This window comes from Drosophila albomicans, chromosome 3, assembly GCF_009650485.2.
Source record: "Drosophila albomicans strain 15112-1751.03 chromosome 3, ASM965048v2, whole genome shotgun sequence".
In the NCBI taxonomy this organism is placed as follows: domain Eukaryota; kingdom Metazoa; phylum Arthropoda; class Insecta; order Diptera; family Drosophilidae; genus Drosophila; species Drosophila albomicans.
The window spans coordinates 48434558-48451997 of NC_047629.2; the positions used below are offsets into that span (position 1 = coordinate 48434558).

Sequence of the window (17440 nt, forward strand, 5' to 3'; positions counted from 1 at the left end):
TTCGGCGACTCGGTTGCGACTGTTGCTCATGTTTGCCCGTGTTTACCCCAATGTCAGTACAACAAGCCTCAAATCGAGCCTCAGTCGGTCATTCATTTCAGTCAATTACAGTTCATGAGTATTGTGAATCAAAGCTGTATCTTTTGGTTGGAATTACCCGAAGTTCATAAAAATTAGAGACTCTCAAGCTTCCCGGCTTTGTAGACCCAAAAAACATGCTATACGCGTGCCATAGCCGATGATGATGATGATGATTCGCTTAGCCGTTTATCGTTTATTGTGTGTGGTCAGTGATGTTGGGATTGTTATTCACAAGCTGAGAGTGTGTGACTGACCTTCCAGCTATCGTTAGACGACGACACAATCATTTAAAGTTTATTTAAGTGGTGTTTTATGTTAACCATTCCAAGAAAGCTGATAATATGTGTAAACAGGCCGATCCATGATAATTATGCTAATTCGTCCAATCATTTCTTCGCTCTACTCTGGCCTTTTGTTGTTGTTGTAATTGCTCTTGGCTGTGTTTGCCAAACAGTTTGCGATGAGTTCAGGAGTTCGTGTTGCTTTTATCAATCAATTCATTGACCATCGGGTTTTTTTCTCGTGGCTGACTCAGCGCAAGTTTTCGGGGCTTGTTTGAAGGAGCCACTTCCGATTTAATTTTGGAAATGATTTACTCGTAGTGTGAACTCAGTTTTTTTTTTGGGCAAATATTTGAATTCCCCCTGAGCCACTCTTTGAACTTGACCTTAGGTGGCGAACCTTGTTTGGACACAAGTGACAGCTAATCGCAGTGACAGTATAAGCTCAGGTTCAGGGCTTCAATTGATCTTTTAATTGCAATTATATCGAATTAAGCTTAAGTTGATCTATGCAAAAAGTATGTTTTTTTCTATCAATTAATTGAACAGCAATGTTTATAAAAATATGTTGCAATTTGTAGCCCTGATTTAAATATATTTAATGTAGAAAGTGAAGTGTTTTTGTCATGATTCAGTTAGTATTAAATAAGTCAATATTATTTTTAAATTATATTCTTTTACTTTTCAATTTTGAATTCCTAACTTAAATACATATAATTTAAAACTGAAATTGTCACTGTTAAGTGAGAAGTAATTAATTTTTTTTTCTCTTTACGTCTGTTGACTTTTGATTATATTGCTCTGTTTAATTTTTTATTTTCAACTCTTCTCTCAACTCAATAATCGTTGACTTTAGACCTGTTTCTTTCCAGTCGAAGGCCACGCTTTTGTCTTTCGCGGTCTGTGTGCCAATTGCTTAATAACTTGCGGCGACTCCCACACACCTTTTACGGCTTTTACAGCTTCCCCATTGGCAACATTTGTTAAATAAATAGGTAGCAATTTGAGTAGATGCATTAGGTGCAACCAAGCATAGTTGCAAATTGCAATTGTGCCACGGTTTTGCCCAAAAATCAACATTAAAATCTGTGGAAAAGCCCACTAAAACAATGCAACATCAGAGTAACAAATTTCATGTACAAGATACTCGTACTTCAATTGGCCTAGCCAATTCTCAGCTCGAAGCCGGTCGTTAATCGTCGGGCCTTGGGGAAACCCCAGCTAAGCTTTTGTGGCAAGCCACACACAGTTGTTGTTTGTATCTCTCAGTCGCAGTTGAAGTCTTAGTCTCTGTATTTGTTTGTCTCTCTGTTTGCTGGCTTACATAATCCAAACCGAAATGCAGCCGAGTGCGGCACGCGATGCATTCATGTAGAGCGAGTAGTTCGGGTGTGTGATTCATTGAGATTTATTATACTCTAAGCGAGGGTTATGTAGTCTGGAGAAGTCTTTTATAAAGTTGTTATTGTAGTAATAAAGAGAAGAGCATAATATTATTGTTTGATAGTAGAGGAAACTAAGCTAATAAATCATGTGCGGATATAGTACGGAAACTTGATATAAAATGAATTTGAATCACTGAAATTAAGCGCACTAATTTTGAGTATATTGTAAATCCAGTGTAACTACAAAGTTAGGGTATTTACTTTATGGCACCACAATTTTTTTAATTTTTAGCTATTGCGTTTTGTTTTGATTCGCTTTGCTTGCTTTGCTGGTTGCTTTTCTTCTTTCTTTTGATTTTGGGATCGAGCTTTGTGCACGCAGCTGGAATTTAAATACGTTTTTTATTCAACATTTTGTCTTACCTTTGGGTTTTTGCGGCATTTGTTTTGCTTTTGCGAAACTGCATGTAATAATAAATGTTTTATATACGTTTTGTTATTGCTATTCGATTATTGTATTTATTAGTTGGTTAATCGTCAAGGTCATTCACCCACATTATGTGCCCGGCATGATTGAGCAGCTAGTCAACCGAACACATACGCATAAAACCCGGGTTAGGGTCTCCAGCATTGTGAGTCATGCTCGACTCCACGAATCATATCCATTAGATACAGCTTAGCGCTTGTGCAATGATCAATTGTAACTCCCGCATAAGATTAAGTTTATTATTATTATTGTTGCTGTGTTGTTGCCCTTTCACTGAGCGCTCTCTGGAGCAGATCTTAAGCTGCAAGCTCAATTAGTGTGGCAGGAAACAAAGCAAAAAGCCCAACGTTAAAGCTGGAGTTGGCAGTATTGCGCCACATGCTGCTTCCGGCGCCATGAGAAATACAGCTAAAAAAGGGTGACGGAGCTGTGAATGACAGCGGAGAGCTTGAAGCTTGGGGGAGGTAAATGCTCACAGACAGTGAAAGCCATGCTGCAAGTTCATGGCGTTGTTAATCTTTTGTGGCAGTTGAAATGTTCGTCTTTGTTTGTGTTTTGTTAGTAATTCAGTTTTATACACCCATATACGCGACGCGTAGTTCATCGCAGCTCAGATTACATAAATTATTTAATTTGCCCCTTTTTATGCCCTTTTATTTTGCGCGCTGTTTTTCTTTGCACAAATTGCTCAGTTCTGGTTAAACTTTTTTTGTTGGTCGCCGTAGCCTTAAAAACTTTTGCAGCACTTTGGCTAAGTGGTTTGACTCTGATTGCCTTTAACAATATTTTGTTTAGACTGTGTCACTCTTTTTGTCTGCTTTTTGCTCAACTTGTTAGTTCGACTTTTGTCTACGCAGTAGGACCGCCCATGGTCAGGGCCATAACAGCGTCGTAGCATCCTTATACGAGTAGTAATGGTTCGAATAGAGAGAGCGCCCAACAACGCTCAATACCGGGATGACAGTATAACGACGCATTCAATTGGCGGTCCATTGATAAACAAACAAACCGATTACGCAGCGGTGAGCTAACGTTAACCCAAGGCACAGTGGAACCACCCAAAACCACCCAATACACGCCCGCTGTGATAATTGTGCTCAATCAACACAGCAGTCGACAGAGAAGACAGATACGAGATACAAATGCAATGAACTCTCGTCATGCTTACGGGACTTTTATTTTGTAGCAGCCTTTTAGGCGCTGCTTTAAAATTGAATACTACACGCCATCTAGCGGCGAGCAGCGCCACCTAACGCTAGTACTCTGGCATACTTTTGTGTGCTCAGCTATTGCATCATTGAGCCTGGGTGCACCTGAAGCTGCAAATGACAGCTAAAAAGCAGTCAAATCGAGGACACCAAAGTCTATGGAGATGGCGACCAAGAGGAAGACAATAGACTCAACGAATCGATAAGCACCAATAATTGTCGTAGACTGAAGCGGTTCGGTTCGTCCTGATGCTATGACCTTTATGCGCATTGTCTTCTGGGGCGCATGGAATTTACGTAATCAGCGTAGAAAAAAACAACAATAACAATGGCAATTGGTTGCACCGAAAAAAAACTGCACTTGTCAGCAGTGTGTGGCCTGCCACAAGCACACGAACTGCGTCATTATTAACCAATTTATGTGGCATGAGTTCGGTTGTTGCATAACCCGAACTGACATCCCATACGCTGTGGCTAGCGGTCAGCCAACTGCTCAACTCTTCTCCGAACTGTGTAAAATATTCATTGTGGCTTAACCTTTGCCCCTAGCGGCACATTGACACCGCCATTGAGGCGTGTGTGTGTGAGGAGTTCAAGGTTTTCAATTTCATAAATCTCATTCTTGGTACTCTCACCTTGCATTGTGTCATTTGAAACTTATTTTTTGTTTGGCTGCTCCATTAGCTAGACATTCACACGGCAGGCCCAACTCAGTCCAATGCATCTGGCGGCCAAGCACCTGGCATGCTTGGCTTCTTCGACGAACGACCTGTTGACAATTGAGTCGGCCTAGAAGCTGAAGCTACTTATTGTCAGTCGATTAAAAGAACATATTGGGTTAAGGTACTTCAGGTCGCTGGCAGCGTCCGACAGCGAGACAGTTAGCAACCAGTTCAATTGAGTTGAGTTCAGTTCTTGTTAAGGGTTCATCAGATTGCTGCTCCGATGACGTCAGCGGCGGATAAGAATGTACCCAAATCTCCATCAACTGTGAAACGTAGCGCAAAATTTAATTGGCAGTTCCAATGTTTTTCTTTTTACTGGGAAACAACTAATCCTCCCGCCGGAGCTCCAGCTAGGCAAGCGTAAAATTCCCCTCCCAATACCACTGAACAATAAAGCAAAAGGCGCAGACAAGGCAAGGATTGTGCTTTTGGCGTGGGCTCTTTTATTGTGTGCTCAAATTCTTTGCTCTGCTTTGTTGTTGTGAATTGCTAAACACAAATCGAAAATTCAATTTCCATAAAACTTGGCGGTGGCGGTGGCGGTGGCGGGGGCAGCGTAGAGGTAACTCCACCCCAAGGGGCCATGGCTGTGGACGTAGGCAGTCGGAGCTGGGCGAAGCGAGGAGACTACAAAGCTACGCACTGCGGGTGCCAGCAGTGGAGTGCGCTGTGGCACGCTGCTGTGCACCACAGTCGAGCTCTGATGAGAAACTGCTGTGGGTATGTGCTCCACTAGCTCACCCCACTTGATGTACGTCGGCTGGGCATGGCTCAATCCCAGCAGCATCAACAACAACAGGGCAAAAGGGAAATTCTAATGAGGAAAACAGAAATCAGCAGTTGAAATTTTTAACTTAACTCTGCTGCTCTTACCAATTGCAATTGCATCTTCAGGCGTTCAAACTTGGACTGTCTGCCCTTCGAAGAGCAACTGCAGTTTTTATACCAATTGCCAGCCAGACATTGACATTCTAATGGGCGACACCTTGAACATGAGACCATGCTTTGGGCTTGGTCCAGTCTAATCCTCCTTAGGATCTTGTTCGCTGATTGCGATATTTATTGATATTGTCGTTGTTGGACAACAATGCACTACTTTAACACTCAGTGTCTGCGTGTCTGTTTACTTTACTGATTTCCTGTGGGCAGTCAAGGCATATGCTCAGCAGATTGCAAATTCGAATTCTTTATTCCAGAAAAAAGAACAGTACAGATAAGAAGAGAAGAGAAGCGAACTAGAGAGAGAATAAAGTAGTAGAAAATGGCAGGTACAGCATAAAAGGCAGAAAAGTTAGAGTAGAGTAGATCGGTTAGCTAATAGAAATAATTTGGCAATTGTTTTCTCTTTGGTTTCATCTTGTTGTCAACGTTGTTGTCCTCTGTCTAGTTGCGCAGCAGAACGAGGCGGGGATCAGCGGACACAGTCCAGACCAAGGGCGGCTGTTGACGAACAAGTTGTGTGGTGCGCACAGCGGGAGCCACAATGGGTGTGACGAGACGTTTATGCTCATGGACAACAGTCTGACTCTGATGGGAGATAGCTGTGGGCACATGCTCCACAATGTTGCCCACATTGGCCAAGGCGGGTTCCCGAATGGTCAGAACGGTGCGGAGTCCTGGGCGAGCGGCAACAATCAGTGGCAAGGGAACGGAGAGTGGCACAGCTGAAACTAGACGAGCATCGAGAGCCTCTGCATTGCCACTGGATGCCTCAGAGAGTTCATCTTCATCGGACTCGGCAGCTGCAGCAGCGCTATTGGCATTGGCACTGCTCTCAGTTGCAATCTCAGCGGACTCCTCGCTGACGGGAAGAGGTAACACTTGCGAGGACTTCGGCTGGCTGAGAGCCACAAGATTGGCGGGCCATTCCAAGGTGCCAGCATTGGCTGCATCCAGCACAATGAGTGCAATAGCGAAAAGGCTCTGTAAGGGAATGAAAACTATTAACGGAGAAAATAGTTGATATACAACTCAACTTACCAGCTTGAACATGATCTCAATCTTTGGTTCTGCTGCTGTGGAAACTAGAAGAAAGCTGAGGATTGACTGATGCTTTAGCTTAAGCCAAGCTTAGCTTTTATACTCAATCTCATCGGTTAGGCTTCAGTAAATCCAGAAATGCATCGTTGATTGCGTCAAACGATAATCAGAAACATTTATTTATCGATGCTTTGAAATTTGAATACAGTAAAGAGCATATTTAATTCTAAAGCAGGTTCTCCGGCAACGATATGTCACACTTGTGCTGCTTCTTTAGCCAGAACTTCTCTAGATAGCTAATCGGATCCTTGGGTTGCTCACGTGCCAACTCCAACATGCCTTGCATAAAAATTGGCACCACTTCCTTCTCCAAATGAGCGCGTTTCTCGGCAGGCGTACGATGTTTGGATTGTTCACAATGAGGTTCATCCTGTTTCTTAATCGCTTTGGGTAACTTTTCGATGCGTTCACAGTTCACTTGCTGAATTGGTGGCAGAGGGTTCTCAATATGTTTTTTCGGAGATTTCTTTAGATCTTTGGGACAGCACATCACCCATTTCTTCTTTGGCTTTTTTTCCACCACGTCTGCCTGTGTGGTTGACATTTTAAAAAGATTTAAACTCTTCTTGTGCAGCTTAAGAAAATATGAAATGATATACGAATTCTGGAATCATTTAGAATGAAACGTCTGCTAAGCTAACTAGACTCTCAAAAAGCTTACTATATTAATGACTTAACAGAAGTTTTGCATTTAATCGTGCAATAAGGTTGAGCTTCATAAATTTTATATGCTAACTATCTTTATTAAAGCCGAATACTACTTTTGCTATTTTATATTTATTCATGGCAAAAATTAAATAAAACGTAATACTACTATTGTCATTTTTATATTTCTTAATGCAATAAGGCTGGGAATTCATACACTAACTACCTTAAATCTTAAAATACTTCTTTTGCAATTCTTATATTTCTTCATGTACTAACTGTCTTAAATATATTCTATTAAATATATAAAAACGTAATTCTACTTTTGCCATTTTTATATTTCTTCATACAAGAAGGATATTTTTAAATATATTAGAACGTAGTTGCAATTTTTATATTTCTTCATTCAATAAGTCATGGTTATATAATATTTATACATTAACTGCCTTAAATCTTAACTATTATCTTAGATCTTAACAATAATTATTATTTGATCTTTTACTTTTAAATATATAAAAACGTTATACTACTTTAGCCATTTTTATATTTCTTCACGCAAAAAGGTAATATTCATATATTAACCTTCCAAAATCTTTTACTATTTGCATTAAATGAAAAGATTGCATAATTATTGTATTGTTTAAAAGGCGCTTATTGGCTTGTTTTATTTGTTCTTTGCGGCATTTTAAAATGCGCAGTTCTCGGCGTAATGACACAATCAATACATGGAGTATTAATTAAGATGCGTTACCAATCCGACCACTCCTGCGATACTCCTTTGCTTGGTATTCTCACTCGCATTCGGATTCTCATGTAAGCCTCTTAGCGATTGATTCAGCTCGTGGCTGTGAGTGGCACCTTATGTAATCGGAGCTGCCTCGCGCGCTGGCCAGCCAATTGATGCGAAACATCTGCCAATTGAATGAGCAGCACTTCATGCCACAATCCACTCAGTGTCCGGTGGGAGGGTAACTTAAGCCGCTTAGCAGCTGTTAGGAGAGAATGCCTCTGGCAACCTCACCTCAACTCAGCTCGACTGTTATCACTTGTTATCACGCTCGATGATTATGTAAGAGATGCTGTAACTTGGCAGTTTTAAACAAGTTTTCGAAATGCTCTGGGCATTTGAAAAACTTGGCTAAATCTGCCGAGAGGCCACCGAAAAAGGCGTAACACAACTGATTTTCCAACTTCCAAATCAAATGATCCATTCGACAAGCCATTGACAGATATTTGAATAAAATCAATACGATCAGAACATAGATATGCAGCTGCCGCCGACTGAGACCGAATAGCCATTGACTTTGATTCAGCTGAAGCACAAACACCAAGGCGATGCAGAAAGACACTTTGGAGTTTCTGTAAGTCATCATCAGAGTTGAGATCATCATCCATTTTGATGAGTGAGTATTTCGAGACTCACGTGCTCAGCTTCACATAAGCGGCATTGGTCAATTGGCAGCGATTGATTAGCAGCGCGGCAACTGGCTTAAGGAACTCGGCTCCACTTCCGACAATGGTGCCAATTATCAGTATGGGCACCAGGGCATTATTGCCATACATCTTGCCAGCCAACTGAATGCCCCTATCGATGTGCACCACCTGACTGATGGCCGTAATCGGAGTGGCAAGCATTCGAAAGGCCACCGTACGTGCCACAGCATGTGCCCAGTCAAAGGGACTGTAGAAGATGAGATACCACGTCAGAGTACACAAGATGACATCGTGCACATTGCTCAGCGGCTCAAGTGGCAGCGAACCGAGCATCACATTGACCAGTATGTCCCCAGCATAGGTGAGCATCACGTGATTCAGCCAGAGCACAAACGGTTGCCATTCCAGATAGCTGCGAGGCCGCTGCTTGCTTGGGTTACTTCGCATCAGTTCATCGCGAAGCTGGAATGCAATGAATGTGTAGTGCAGGGCTCGAAATATGAAGTGATTGGAGAAGGGCCTGAGAATGTTGGGCGAGTTCATCTCTCTCGCTCGCTGATGTCATCCGTTTAGCTTCGTGTCAATTTCGAGCTCACTTGAATTTCGAGACGGTTTTCAAATTGTTTACTTAATTTAAAAAAAAAATACATACACGCAGAGAAAAAAATCTTGATTTGAAAACTTTTCAATCTTAAAAGATAAAAATCTTGAAACAAGAATTTTTAGTTGAAAACGTCTTAAAATCAAATTTCGTTCATCAATCATAGTTTTGAGATTAAAAAAACCTTTTTTAAAATCAAAAAATTCTCAAATTTAAGAAATTTGTTCTTGTCTCTTAAAACAAGAAGTTTAAGTCTTCGGAATTGCGATTGTTGTAATTCCCTTCCTTTAAAATAACAACCTAAATTCTAGTGTTATTGATGTTAGTTCAGAAGGTAGAGGTACTGGAAATCGAGTGAGTTCGACGGTAGCCGATATCCATTTTAAATTAAATCCCAAACCTTGCGGCATTATTCTTTAAAATACTATACAAAAGTCTATAATTGGTATATTTAGATGATACAGTACTTAATTCAATATATACCATAGAGTACAAAATATACCAGATTGTCAGCCAATGCAACTATGGCGCCTAGAATGTAAGTAGGCGTTTTTCCCCATTCAAAAGAATTTTATAAATAACTTCAACATTTTTTATCTTATCACAACCAAATTTTCAGGAATCATAAAGACTATGGTTATTATAGCATGTACAAAAAATCGACTCAAGCTTTAAAGTTATTCGTTATTCGATTTTTCTCAGGGGCAGAGGTGGACGTGGAAAAATTTTGAAACAAAACTTAATCTACGTGCAAACAAAAAGTGCTATATCTATATCTTATAGTATCTGAGATATAGCTATTCATAACGACGAACAGACAGACAGACGAACCTGGCTACATTGTCTCGGCTGCTTACGCTGATCAAGAATATATATAAGTTATATGTAGGTTCGGAGATGCATCCTTCTATCTGGTACAAACATTTCCTGGAGGCACAAAATACCCTTCTACCCTATGTAGAGCGGGTACATAAAGCACAAAAAACAATCTACATTTCAGATCTTTTGATCTCGATTTAAGATCTACCCTTCTTGATTAAATTTTGCTATCAAATAATCTTGATTCAAGGTTTTATATTTTATGTTATCACGTTTTTTCCTGTGTACATACAAGTATAAAGAACTTAAACTTAAACTGATTGTGCAAATGTGTGTGTGCCGCGTCCTTGTCTCGGACCCGGCAACAGCGAGGCGTAGCTTATACTGCGCACCGGCTTAATCCGGGGCAGCATCTGATGCACCACCGGATGTGCCGCATAGGTGAGATGTGCCGGCGTGTGCAGTGGAGTGTTCTCTTCAGACTGTGGACTAAGCTGCAGCTGTAGGTGCGGTTCGGTCTTTGTTTGCCTGGCCACATTAATTATACGCACTGTGGGCGTAGCTAAAGTTGCAGGCAACTGATGGATTACTGCAGCAGCTGGCGGCGATGACAAACGGATAAAGCTCTGATGCGAGATGGCGCTGGCTCCGGCGACATCGTGATGCAATATGGTCGCTGACCAGGTGCTCTCAAGTGCCAGCAAAAGCAGCAGCAGCAGCAGCTGAAGCAGCAAAGGACTCTCTGAGTTGCGCATTATTATTGTTTGGTATGGTTTGAAGCTTATTGAGCGACTAATTAACGCAACTGAGTTGGGCCGCGGGCGCTTTTTATAGCTAATCGGATTGAACGACTCTTGAGAGTCACATGAAGTGCAGCTAAAGGTCGGCCAGCAACAGCTGGAAGATTTATTACCAAGCCCTCTCGTATATGCTTAATTAATTAATCAAGTAGCCAAAAAGTGATTCAATCGAACCACAACGCACTTACAGCTTCAATTACGCGCCTCCGGCTAATTGCTGAACAGTCAGCGAGCTGGCTAGCAAAAGGCGAGGCGACTCGAAGCAAAGCGAAGAGAATCGAATTGTGTCGACTGGGTAGCAATAAAAGAAAAAAGCAGCAACGACAAGTGCGACAATACTCGACGGTGGGTTACCTAGTTTTTAGTGTATTATATTATATATAACAAACTGTTTTCATTAGCACTTCAAGTTACGTATTATTTGATTAGCGAAATTTGCTGGCATTAAAAATCGCACTGCCATAAAATTAGATTATTATAACTTACGTTTTTTTGGCTAAAAGGGGGTGATGTATAAATAGCAACACATGAATGAATTAAACGATTTTGAAAAGCAAATTGACTTTCTAAAAACTAACTTAAAGATCAAAAGCTTTGAGAACTTTTCTATCTTAACAAAAGACCTTGATGCAAACTGTAAATCTTCAAAAAATTTTAAAATTATGATGGAAGACTGAAACAACTGTCTTTAAAAATTCTTAAAATTATGATTGACGAAATCTAATTTTAAGAATTCTTAATGATGTTCTGTTTGTTTTACGGACTTTTGTGTATCTTTTATAATGAAAAATCTTATTTTAGAATAAAAAATTTTTCAATATATTGATCGCTTTTTCTAAAAGTGGGTTTTAATAATAAAAATATCTTACATTCCAAAGTAAAAAGCTTAAAATTAGAATTATCAATCTCGATATTTTCGTTGTCGTTGTATACAGAAAATAAATATATATAAAATGTAATTTATTAGATTTGAATGTTTGATATTAGCTTTCGATGATTAATTATGGTTTCAATTTTGACATATGTATTTGAACTTGAAATAAGAATATAGAATATAAGAATCTTAAATTTCAAGAGTCTTCTATCTAGAATTATTGCTGAAATTTAATTTGAACTTAATTAAAGATTTTTCTCATCTCAAATTTTGTTTATTAATTTTAGCATGTTTATTTTCTGTAAACCTGTTATTCGAGCTGTCAAGTTTAGGGTGCTATTTTGCTGAGTTACCCCGTTCTAATGTATGCAAGTTTTCTAGGGTATCAATAAGCTAGAGATTTCAATTTCTGCTGCGTTTAGCTGGGCGACCAACCTTCAGCGTGTTGCGCATGCTCTGCTCCGCTCCGCTTTAACGTTATTTCCACTCGCAGCTCCACAAATTGTGTGTTGTACTCGAAGTAGTTGTAGTTGTTGTTGTTAGTTGTTGGTGTAATTGTTGTTATTGTTATTGTTATTACTACAATATTTGCGGCATTCGCTCGTATTTATTTATACATTTTCGTTTTTATTTCTTTACGTAAAACGGCCAAGTTGAGACACTCCCACAATTGCAAGATAACCAAAAGCCAGAGGCGTCGCTTGTGCGTTTGCTTAACGAACTCCCTTCGCCTCTGTCATTCTGTCTAAGCCACTGGCGATGTTAGCAATCGCTTGGCTGTGATTTCATGGCACAGCAATTCACACCGCCATTCAGTTTGACTTTGCCACTCGCTCCGTTTTGTGCTGAAGCATTTTGAGGCAGGCAGCCGCCCACGTTTTACAGAAACTAAACACACGACTGACAATGCGGCATTTAGTGGTAAGTGCAGTCCAGAGAATTCACATTCACATCTGACACATCTCTCCACTTGCAGTTGCTAATTGGATTGCTTGCTTTCACGCTGACGTTGGCTATGCCGTCTTTGGAGCCGGCCAAGCTGGCCATTGATGCAGCACCTTCGGTGGTCTCCTATCAGGGTTCATCGCAGACACACACACGCTTCGTTATAGCGCCGATGGGACGTGCTCTAGGTTATGTGGAGCCAACGAATTTGAATCGGACGTTTCACACAACGCCAACTGAGATCGATCAACTGCTTCAGGTCCGTCCTGTCTATGTGCCCCACTAGCCATATTTATTTTTTCGGTGAATAGTGCTTTGTAAATGTAATTTTACTCTAGTTAGGCTGTGTTCCACAAGCAAGGGAAATTTTTGTACAATTGTCATACGAAATAAACTCTGATCTAAATTACATTTCTATCGCTTATAATATGTTTGCCTCAAACTCTTATAATACGCGTTTGCCCGCTTCTTCCACTATGCTTAAATCTCTGATTATGGCGGAGAATGCAGCTGAGGAATCTGCTTTGGAGTTCTATGAGAATTGCAATCTTGTGTGGCGTGCTGAATTCACAGATCCAACAATCGCCTCTCCGGGCATTGGCACACAATTTCAGCCGCTCAAGAAGAGCAGGAAAGAGAAGTCCTCAGCATATGGTGACACTGACTCGGAAAATAATCAAAATGGTAATGTTGGCGGAATTTTGGAATTTCTACCGGAAATCGGTTCAGATTTTGAGAATGTCGTGCCCTTTGTTGTTGAGACGCGTCATTAAAAATTGTCTGCTAGTAATGAAAAACTAGTCTAAAGTCTATTTTTAATCACAGGCTGGACTTGTTTAAACAATCGCTGTCGCCTCTGAGTTGGCAACTGAACTGACAGAGGGAAATAGCTGCGCTTTTTATATGGCATATATACTAATGACAACTTGTTGATCTCTGTCTCTGTCTCTTGCTGCTGGCTGCTTCAATTGTTTTTAGCATTTTTAGTTTTGTATGAAATAAATATGCATTTTCATCTTGTTTTCACAACGATCTTTGGCTGCGGCCTTCGCCCTAGAGCTTCAAATCGAACTGAGCCTCATCGAAGGTTGAAGCTTTGTCAGGCCTAAGACAACAACGCTTCACTCTTTAGACTCCTAAGCTAGTCGTGTGTGTGTTTTTTTTTCAGTTAATTTTTTCGTAGGGTTCAGTTCAAGTTCAATGCTGACTTTGCAAACCCGAAAAATTTGCACAAACGAGTTTGGCAATTTGTCTTGTGTTTGACGGGGTTTGTTTGTATTTTTGCTTGAAGGACACTTTGGCCAAACACTTTACACTTTTTGGCTGTATAAAAGAGCCCACTTTGATATCCAACGGCATCAGTCAGTCGCTTAGCTTCATTTCGAGTAGCCAACCGCAAAATCCAAAACACCCAAACTCAACATGTTCCGTTATGTAAGTAAAAGGATTTTGCTTGGATCAACTGTTCGACTCTAATTATTCTCTACTGTAGCTTGCCATCTGTGCTTTCGCCACCATTGTTGCTGCTGCTCCTGGTTTGATCGAGCAACATCATGTGGTTGCTGCTGCTCCCGTTGTTGCCAAGGTTGGCGCCGTTGTCCACGCTGCTCCCTTGGCCACTTCCCACCAGAGTTTCACCCAGTTCCACAACCAGGCTGTGATCACACCCGTCGTTAAGACCATCGCTCCCGTTGTGCCCGTTGTGAAGACCGTTGCTCCCGTTGTTCCTGTTGTGCACCATGTTGCTCCCGTTGTACCAGTGGTGAAGACTGTGGCTCCAGTTGTGCCCGTGGTTCACCAGGTGGCTGCTCCCATTGTGCCCGTCGTCAAGCATGTGGCTCCAGTTGTGCCCGTTGTCAAGACCGTCGTCGCTCCTGCTGTGCACCACCAGACCTATGTGGCTCCCGTTTCGGTTGTGAAGACCGTGCCCCACGCTGTCTCTCACCAGAGCCACACCCAGATCCACCAGAAGGCCATCTACACCCCGGTTGTGGCTCCCGTTATCAAGACCATCGCCACCCCAGTTGTGCCTGTTGTGAAGCATGTTGCTGTTGCTGCTCCCGTTGCTCATGTCTACCACCATTAAGAAACTTATTTATCGATGCAGCGAGTTGTTGACTATTTCAGTAAATAAACGAATGTTGATCTAAACACTTAGTCTCTTATATTTTGCAAATAGTTTAGCAGACGAAATGTTGCTCATAACTATGAGCGTGTGTCGGTTGGGCACTTTGTATGAACTTCACTCGGTGTGAATTGGGATTACATATTATCAGAAAGTGAAGCTCATATTAATTTCAAATCGTGTAATGGACATCATCATGCATTGTAGTTACGAATATTTGGGAATGTTCCTAATCCGCAAAATGTTTAAAGCTAAAATACTTACTAACTACAAATAACAGCATGTGCATAGAAATAAATATTTGACTCAACAAGACTAGCATATATTGAATATTCATAAAATATTAGTGATTATATTTTCAATTGTATTTACATACATAAATGTATGGTCTTATGTATATCCCCGTTGTATTGCGTATACGATCTGTAGTCCGCTACAGTTTAATTTGGCCTTGGTTGAATAACTAATTTTAGTCTCGGTGAAATGTACTTTATTGAAAAAAGTGTCTTTTTTATGGAAGGTTATTAAGATTACCAAAACAAAATCTTATTTTCCGAAGGTTGTTATTTATATTTCTGGCCTAATAATGAAAATGCGAATATTAATCATAAAAAATGGATTTATTGTTTTTCACAGTATTCTCTAGCAAGATTTATATACATTTGAATGCACTCATACTAATTGTCGAAGCACTTTTTCCACTCTAATTGAGGCACCTCCAAAACATGGTTTTTGAACGCTTTAACAGCATATTCTGGCATCGAAAAGCGTTGACCACGCCTTTTTTTCTTGATGTGCGGGAATAAAAAGAAGTCATTGGGTGCCAAGTCAGGACTGTTCGGTGGATGATACTTAAATTCCACATTTTGACGTATCTCCTTCTTAAGAATTTCCATAAATTTTTTTCCTATTACAAAATGTAATAAGTTCTGAGAACACTTACAATACAATAATTGTTGGTAAGGTTTAAAAACACGCCCAGTTAGAGTTTTTTTGAACGCGAATTGGAGCTCGTTATCCCAGAGATATATCGTTGCTTTTTATAAGTAAATGTTCTAAGATGCCTAAAATGAATTCTAATTATTTATAAATGTAATATTGACTATGTTTATATCACGGTTTGCCTCCCAAATGTAATGTTGGTTATATAAATAATTTAATATGAATATTTGATAATGTGTGCAATAGTACAGTTTGATTAAGCGTAAATAAATCTGCTTCCTGCAGACGCTACTTTTTTACTTTTACTTTTGCTCTTCTTACGACTGATGATCTATTAACTACCAACTACTTACGATACCAAAAGCTTAGCACCTATCGACCTGCTAATGCCAACCAATACCGATAGGATATATCGACTAGCCTTTAGTTAAGTTATATAAATTATATTTATTAACATTTCCTTAGTTCATAATTAACATATAATTTAGCATTTTTTCTGTGTATTTGTACTACGTAAGTAGGTCTGTTATTTTTCTTATTTATCGTGTGTATCTTTCCTTTGTATTTATTATGAACATTTTTCTATTCTCCTTTGCTATTCATTCTAATCATGAATTTCCTGGAATTCTATTTAATTGCAAAGCATTTGACCTCGTACTTTACTAAATTTCTATGGCCACCAGTTTTGTACATTTTTCTATATTCTCATATTCTTTACAATTTGGCTGAAAGAAAACTAGAAAACAAAGCAAGCAAAAGACAACTGAATGTCAACGCGGTCTGTAGTAGAAGGCCTGTCGGATTTGATGGATATGTGATATATTAACTATAGTATTGTCACATAATTGTATACAGGATGTGAAATTGCTATTATTAGTTACAGTTCCTGGAAAAAATCAGCTGCTGCGTAGTTGTTAAAAACAAAGATTTTCTTTTTGAAATCGATTTTCTATATACACGTTTATTGACACAGTTTATGGCTCAAGGTTTTCGATTAGTTTTACGCTTTACTTGTGGTAAGCGGTGTAGGCAACTGGGCTGACGACAGTCTTGACCAGAGGAGCAGAGTGCACGACGGGCACAGAGTGGACCAGAGGAGCAGCAGCATAGGTGCTCACAACGGGAGCAGCGTGGACCACAGGAGCAACAACTGGAGCAGCATGGACTACGGGAGTGACGACGGGAGCAGCATGAACAACGGGAGCAGCGTGGACAACAGGAGGAGCATAGGTCTGAACCACTGGCACCTTACGCAACAGGTTCACATTGCTCTGGTGGGTGATGGCCGAGGAAGCCGAGGTATCCACATAGGCGGTCTTGGTGAGCACAGCGGCGGGCTGGACAATGGCGTGAGTCTCGGCGAGAAGACCAGGAGCAGCGGCCGCAACGGCAATGCAGGCGAAGAAAGCAACCTGAAGGGATAAAGGAGCATATTAAGGATGCGTATAAAAACTACAATTTATCCAACTGCACTTACGAATTTGAACATGTTTGTGGAGTTGGTTTGTTGGTTTGTTGGATGTGCGTTGATTGCAACTGTTGATGTTTGGGCCATGGGTTGAGCGCTTTTATACGAACATGGCTCGACACTTTTTTTTTTTGGCTTCGGTAACTTCAAATTCTGGTTTGTTTTGTCGTGAAGTACTCGAGAGCTGAACTTGAGCCGCAAACCGGTTTTTGGTGTGTGACGGCAGCTTCTAAAATCCATCAAAGTCCAATGGGAAGTTCATTAACTGACCTAGGTTTGCCATTGTAAGTATCTTTAGACACACACACATACGCAGTGACTGATAGGAAGCTAAGTACTTACTTATTGTGTATTTGAAGCTCAGCACCCACTAGCAAAGCAATCAGTCAACTCTCTAGACAATGGCACCAGTAATTGGCCTTAGCTGTGTGCATTCGCTTACGCAAATTGTGAGCTTCGTATTCGTATTTGATTCAGAATGTGTGTAGGAAGTCATTCGGTTATCCTTTCGCAGCTGCATCGATTGATTGTCTGGCATTTGGCTTTTTATCGCTTTGCCCACAAATGCCATCTTCACTGG

The 17440-nt window shown here is 40.5% G+C and overlaps 8 protein-coding genes across 9 annotated transcripts; 2 read left to right on the forward strand and 6 right to left on the reverse strand.

The window, feature by feature from the left end:
* Positions 1–4593: 4593 nt before the first annotated feature.
* Positions 4594–5238, reverse strand: LOC117569430 (retinin). Its single transcript, XM_034250590.2, has 2 exons — positions 5041–5238; positions 4594–4981 (listed from the first exon to the last, which is right to left on the reverse strand). Exons 1-2 carry the CDS (start codon positions 5167–5169, stop codon positions 4676–4678), a joined length of 435 nt encoding a protein of 144 aa, XP_034106481.1. The 5' UTR covers positions 5170–5238; the 3' UTR covers positions 4594–4675.
* A 99-nt stretch (positions 5239–5337) lies between these two features.
* LOC117569428 (retinin) lies at positions 5338–6283 on the reverse strand. The gene is made up of 2 exons (XM_034250587.2): positions 6148–6283; positions 5338–6090 (listed from the first exon to the last, which is right to left on the reverse strand). The coding sequence occupies exons 1-2, from the start codon at positions 6157–6159 to the stop codon at positions 5551–5553; spliced, it is 552 nt and encodes a 183-aa protein (XP_034106478.1). The 5' UTR covers positions 6160–6283; the 3' UTR covers positions 5338–5550.
* Positions 6284–6285: 2 nt separating this feature from the next.
* LOC117569431 (protein dpy-30 homolog) lies at positions 6286–6852 on the reverse strand. Its single transcript, XM_034250591.2, has one exon. The coding sequence runs from the start codon at positions 6749–6751 to the stop codon at positions 6374–6376; it is 378 nt and encodes a 125-aa protein (XP_034106482.1). The 5' UTR covers positions 6752–6852; the 3' UTR covers positions 6286–6373.
* Positions 6853–7491: 639 nt separating this feature from the next.
* LOC117569427 (trimeric intracellular cation channel type 1B.1) lies at positions 7492–8957 on the reverse strand. The gene is made up of 2 exons (XM_034250586.2): positions 8276–8957; positions 7492–8211 (listed from the first exon to the last, which is right to left on the reverse strand). Exons 1-2 carry the CDS (start codon positions 8827–8829, stop codon positions 7905–7907), a joined length of 861 nt encoding a protein of 286 aa, XP_034106477.1. The 5' UTR covers positions 8830–8957; the 3' UTR covers positions 7492–7904.
* A 1051-nt stretch (positions 8958–10008) lies between these two features.
* On the reverse strand, positions 10009–10461 carry LOC117569429 (uncharacterized). The gene has a single exon (XM_034250589.2). The coding sequence runs from the start codon at positions 10459–10461 to the stop codon at positions 10018–10020; it is 444 nt and encodes a 147-aa protein (XP_034106480.1). The 3' UTR covers positions 10009–10017.
* A 1457-nt stretch (positions 10462–11918) lies between these two features.
* LOC117569432 (uncharacterized) lies at positions 11919–13354 on the forward strand. Of its 2 annotated transcripts, none has more exons than XM_052006009.1 (3): positions 11919–12301; positions 12357–13009; positions 13151–13354. In XM_052006009.1, the coding sequence occupies exons 1-2, from the start codon at positions 12287–12289 to the stop codon at positions 12609–12611; spliced, it is 270 nt and encodes an 89-aa protein (XP_051861969.1). In that variant the 5' UTR covers positions 11919–12286; the 3' UTR covers positions 12612–13009; positions 13151–13354. The 2 variants fall into 2 exon arrangements, with proteins under 2 accessions (XP_051861969.1, XP_034106483.2); XM_034250592.2 differs by having other exon boundaries at positions 12025–12301.
* Positions 13355–13541: 187 nt separating this feature from the next.
* LOC117570499 (calphotin) lies at positions 13542–14602 on the forward strand. Its single transcript, XM_034252195.2, has 2 exons — positions 13542–13759; positions 13818–14602. Exons 1-2 carry the CDS (start codon positions 13748–13750, stop codon positions 14409–14411), a joined length of 606 nt encoding a protein of 201 aa, XP_034108086.1. The 5' UTR covers positions 13542–13747; the 3' UTR covers positions 14412–14602.
* Positions 14603–16333: 1731 nt separating this feature from the next.
* Positions 16334–17119, reverse strand: LOC117570719 (larval/pupal cuticle protein H1C). Its single transcript, XM_034252531.2, has 2 exons — positions 16870–17119; positions 16334–16804 (listed from the first exon to the last, which is right to left on the reverse strand). Exons 1-2 carry the CDS (start codon positions 17098–17100, stop codon positions 16400–16402), a joined length of 636 nt encoding a protein of 211 aa, XP_034108422.1. The 5' UTR covers positions 17101–17119; the 3' UTR covers positions 16334–16399.
* Positions 17120–17440: the final 321 nt, after the last annotated feature.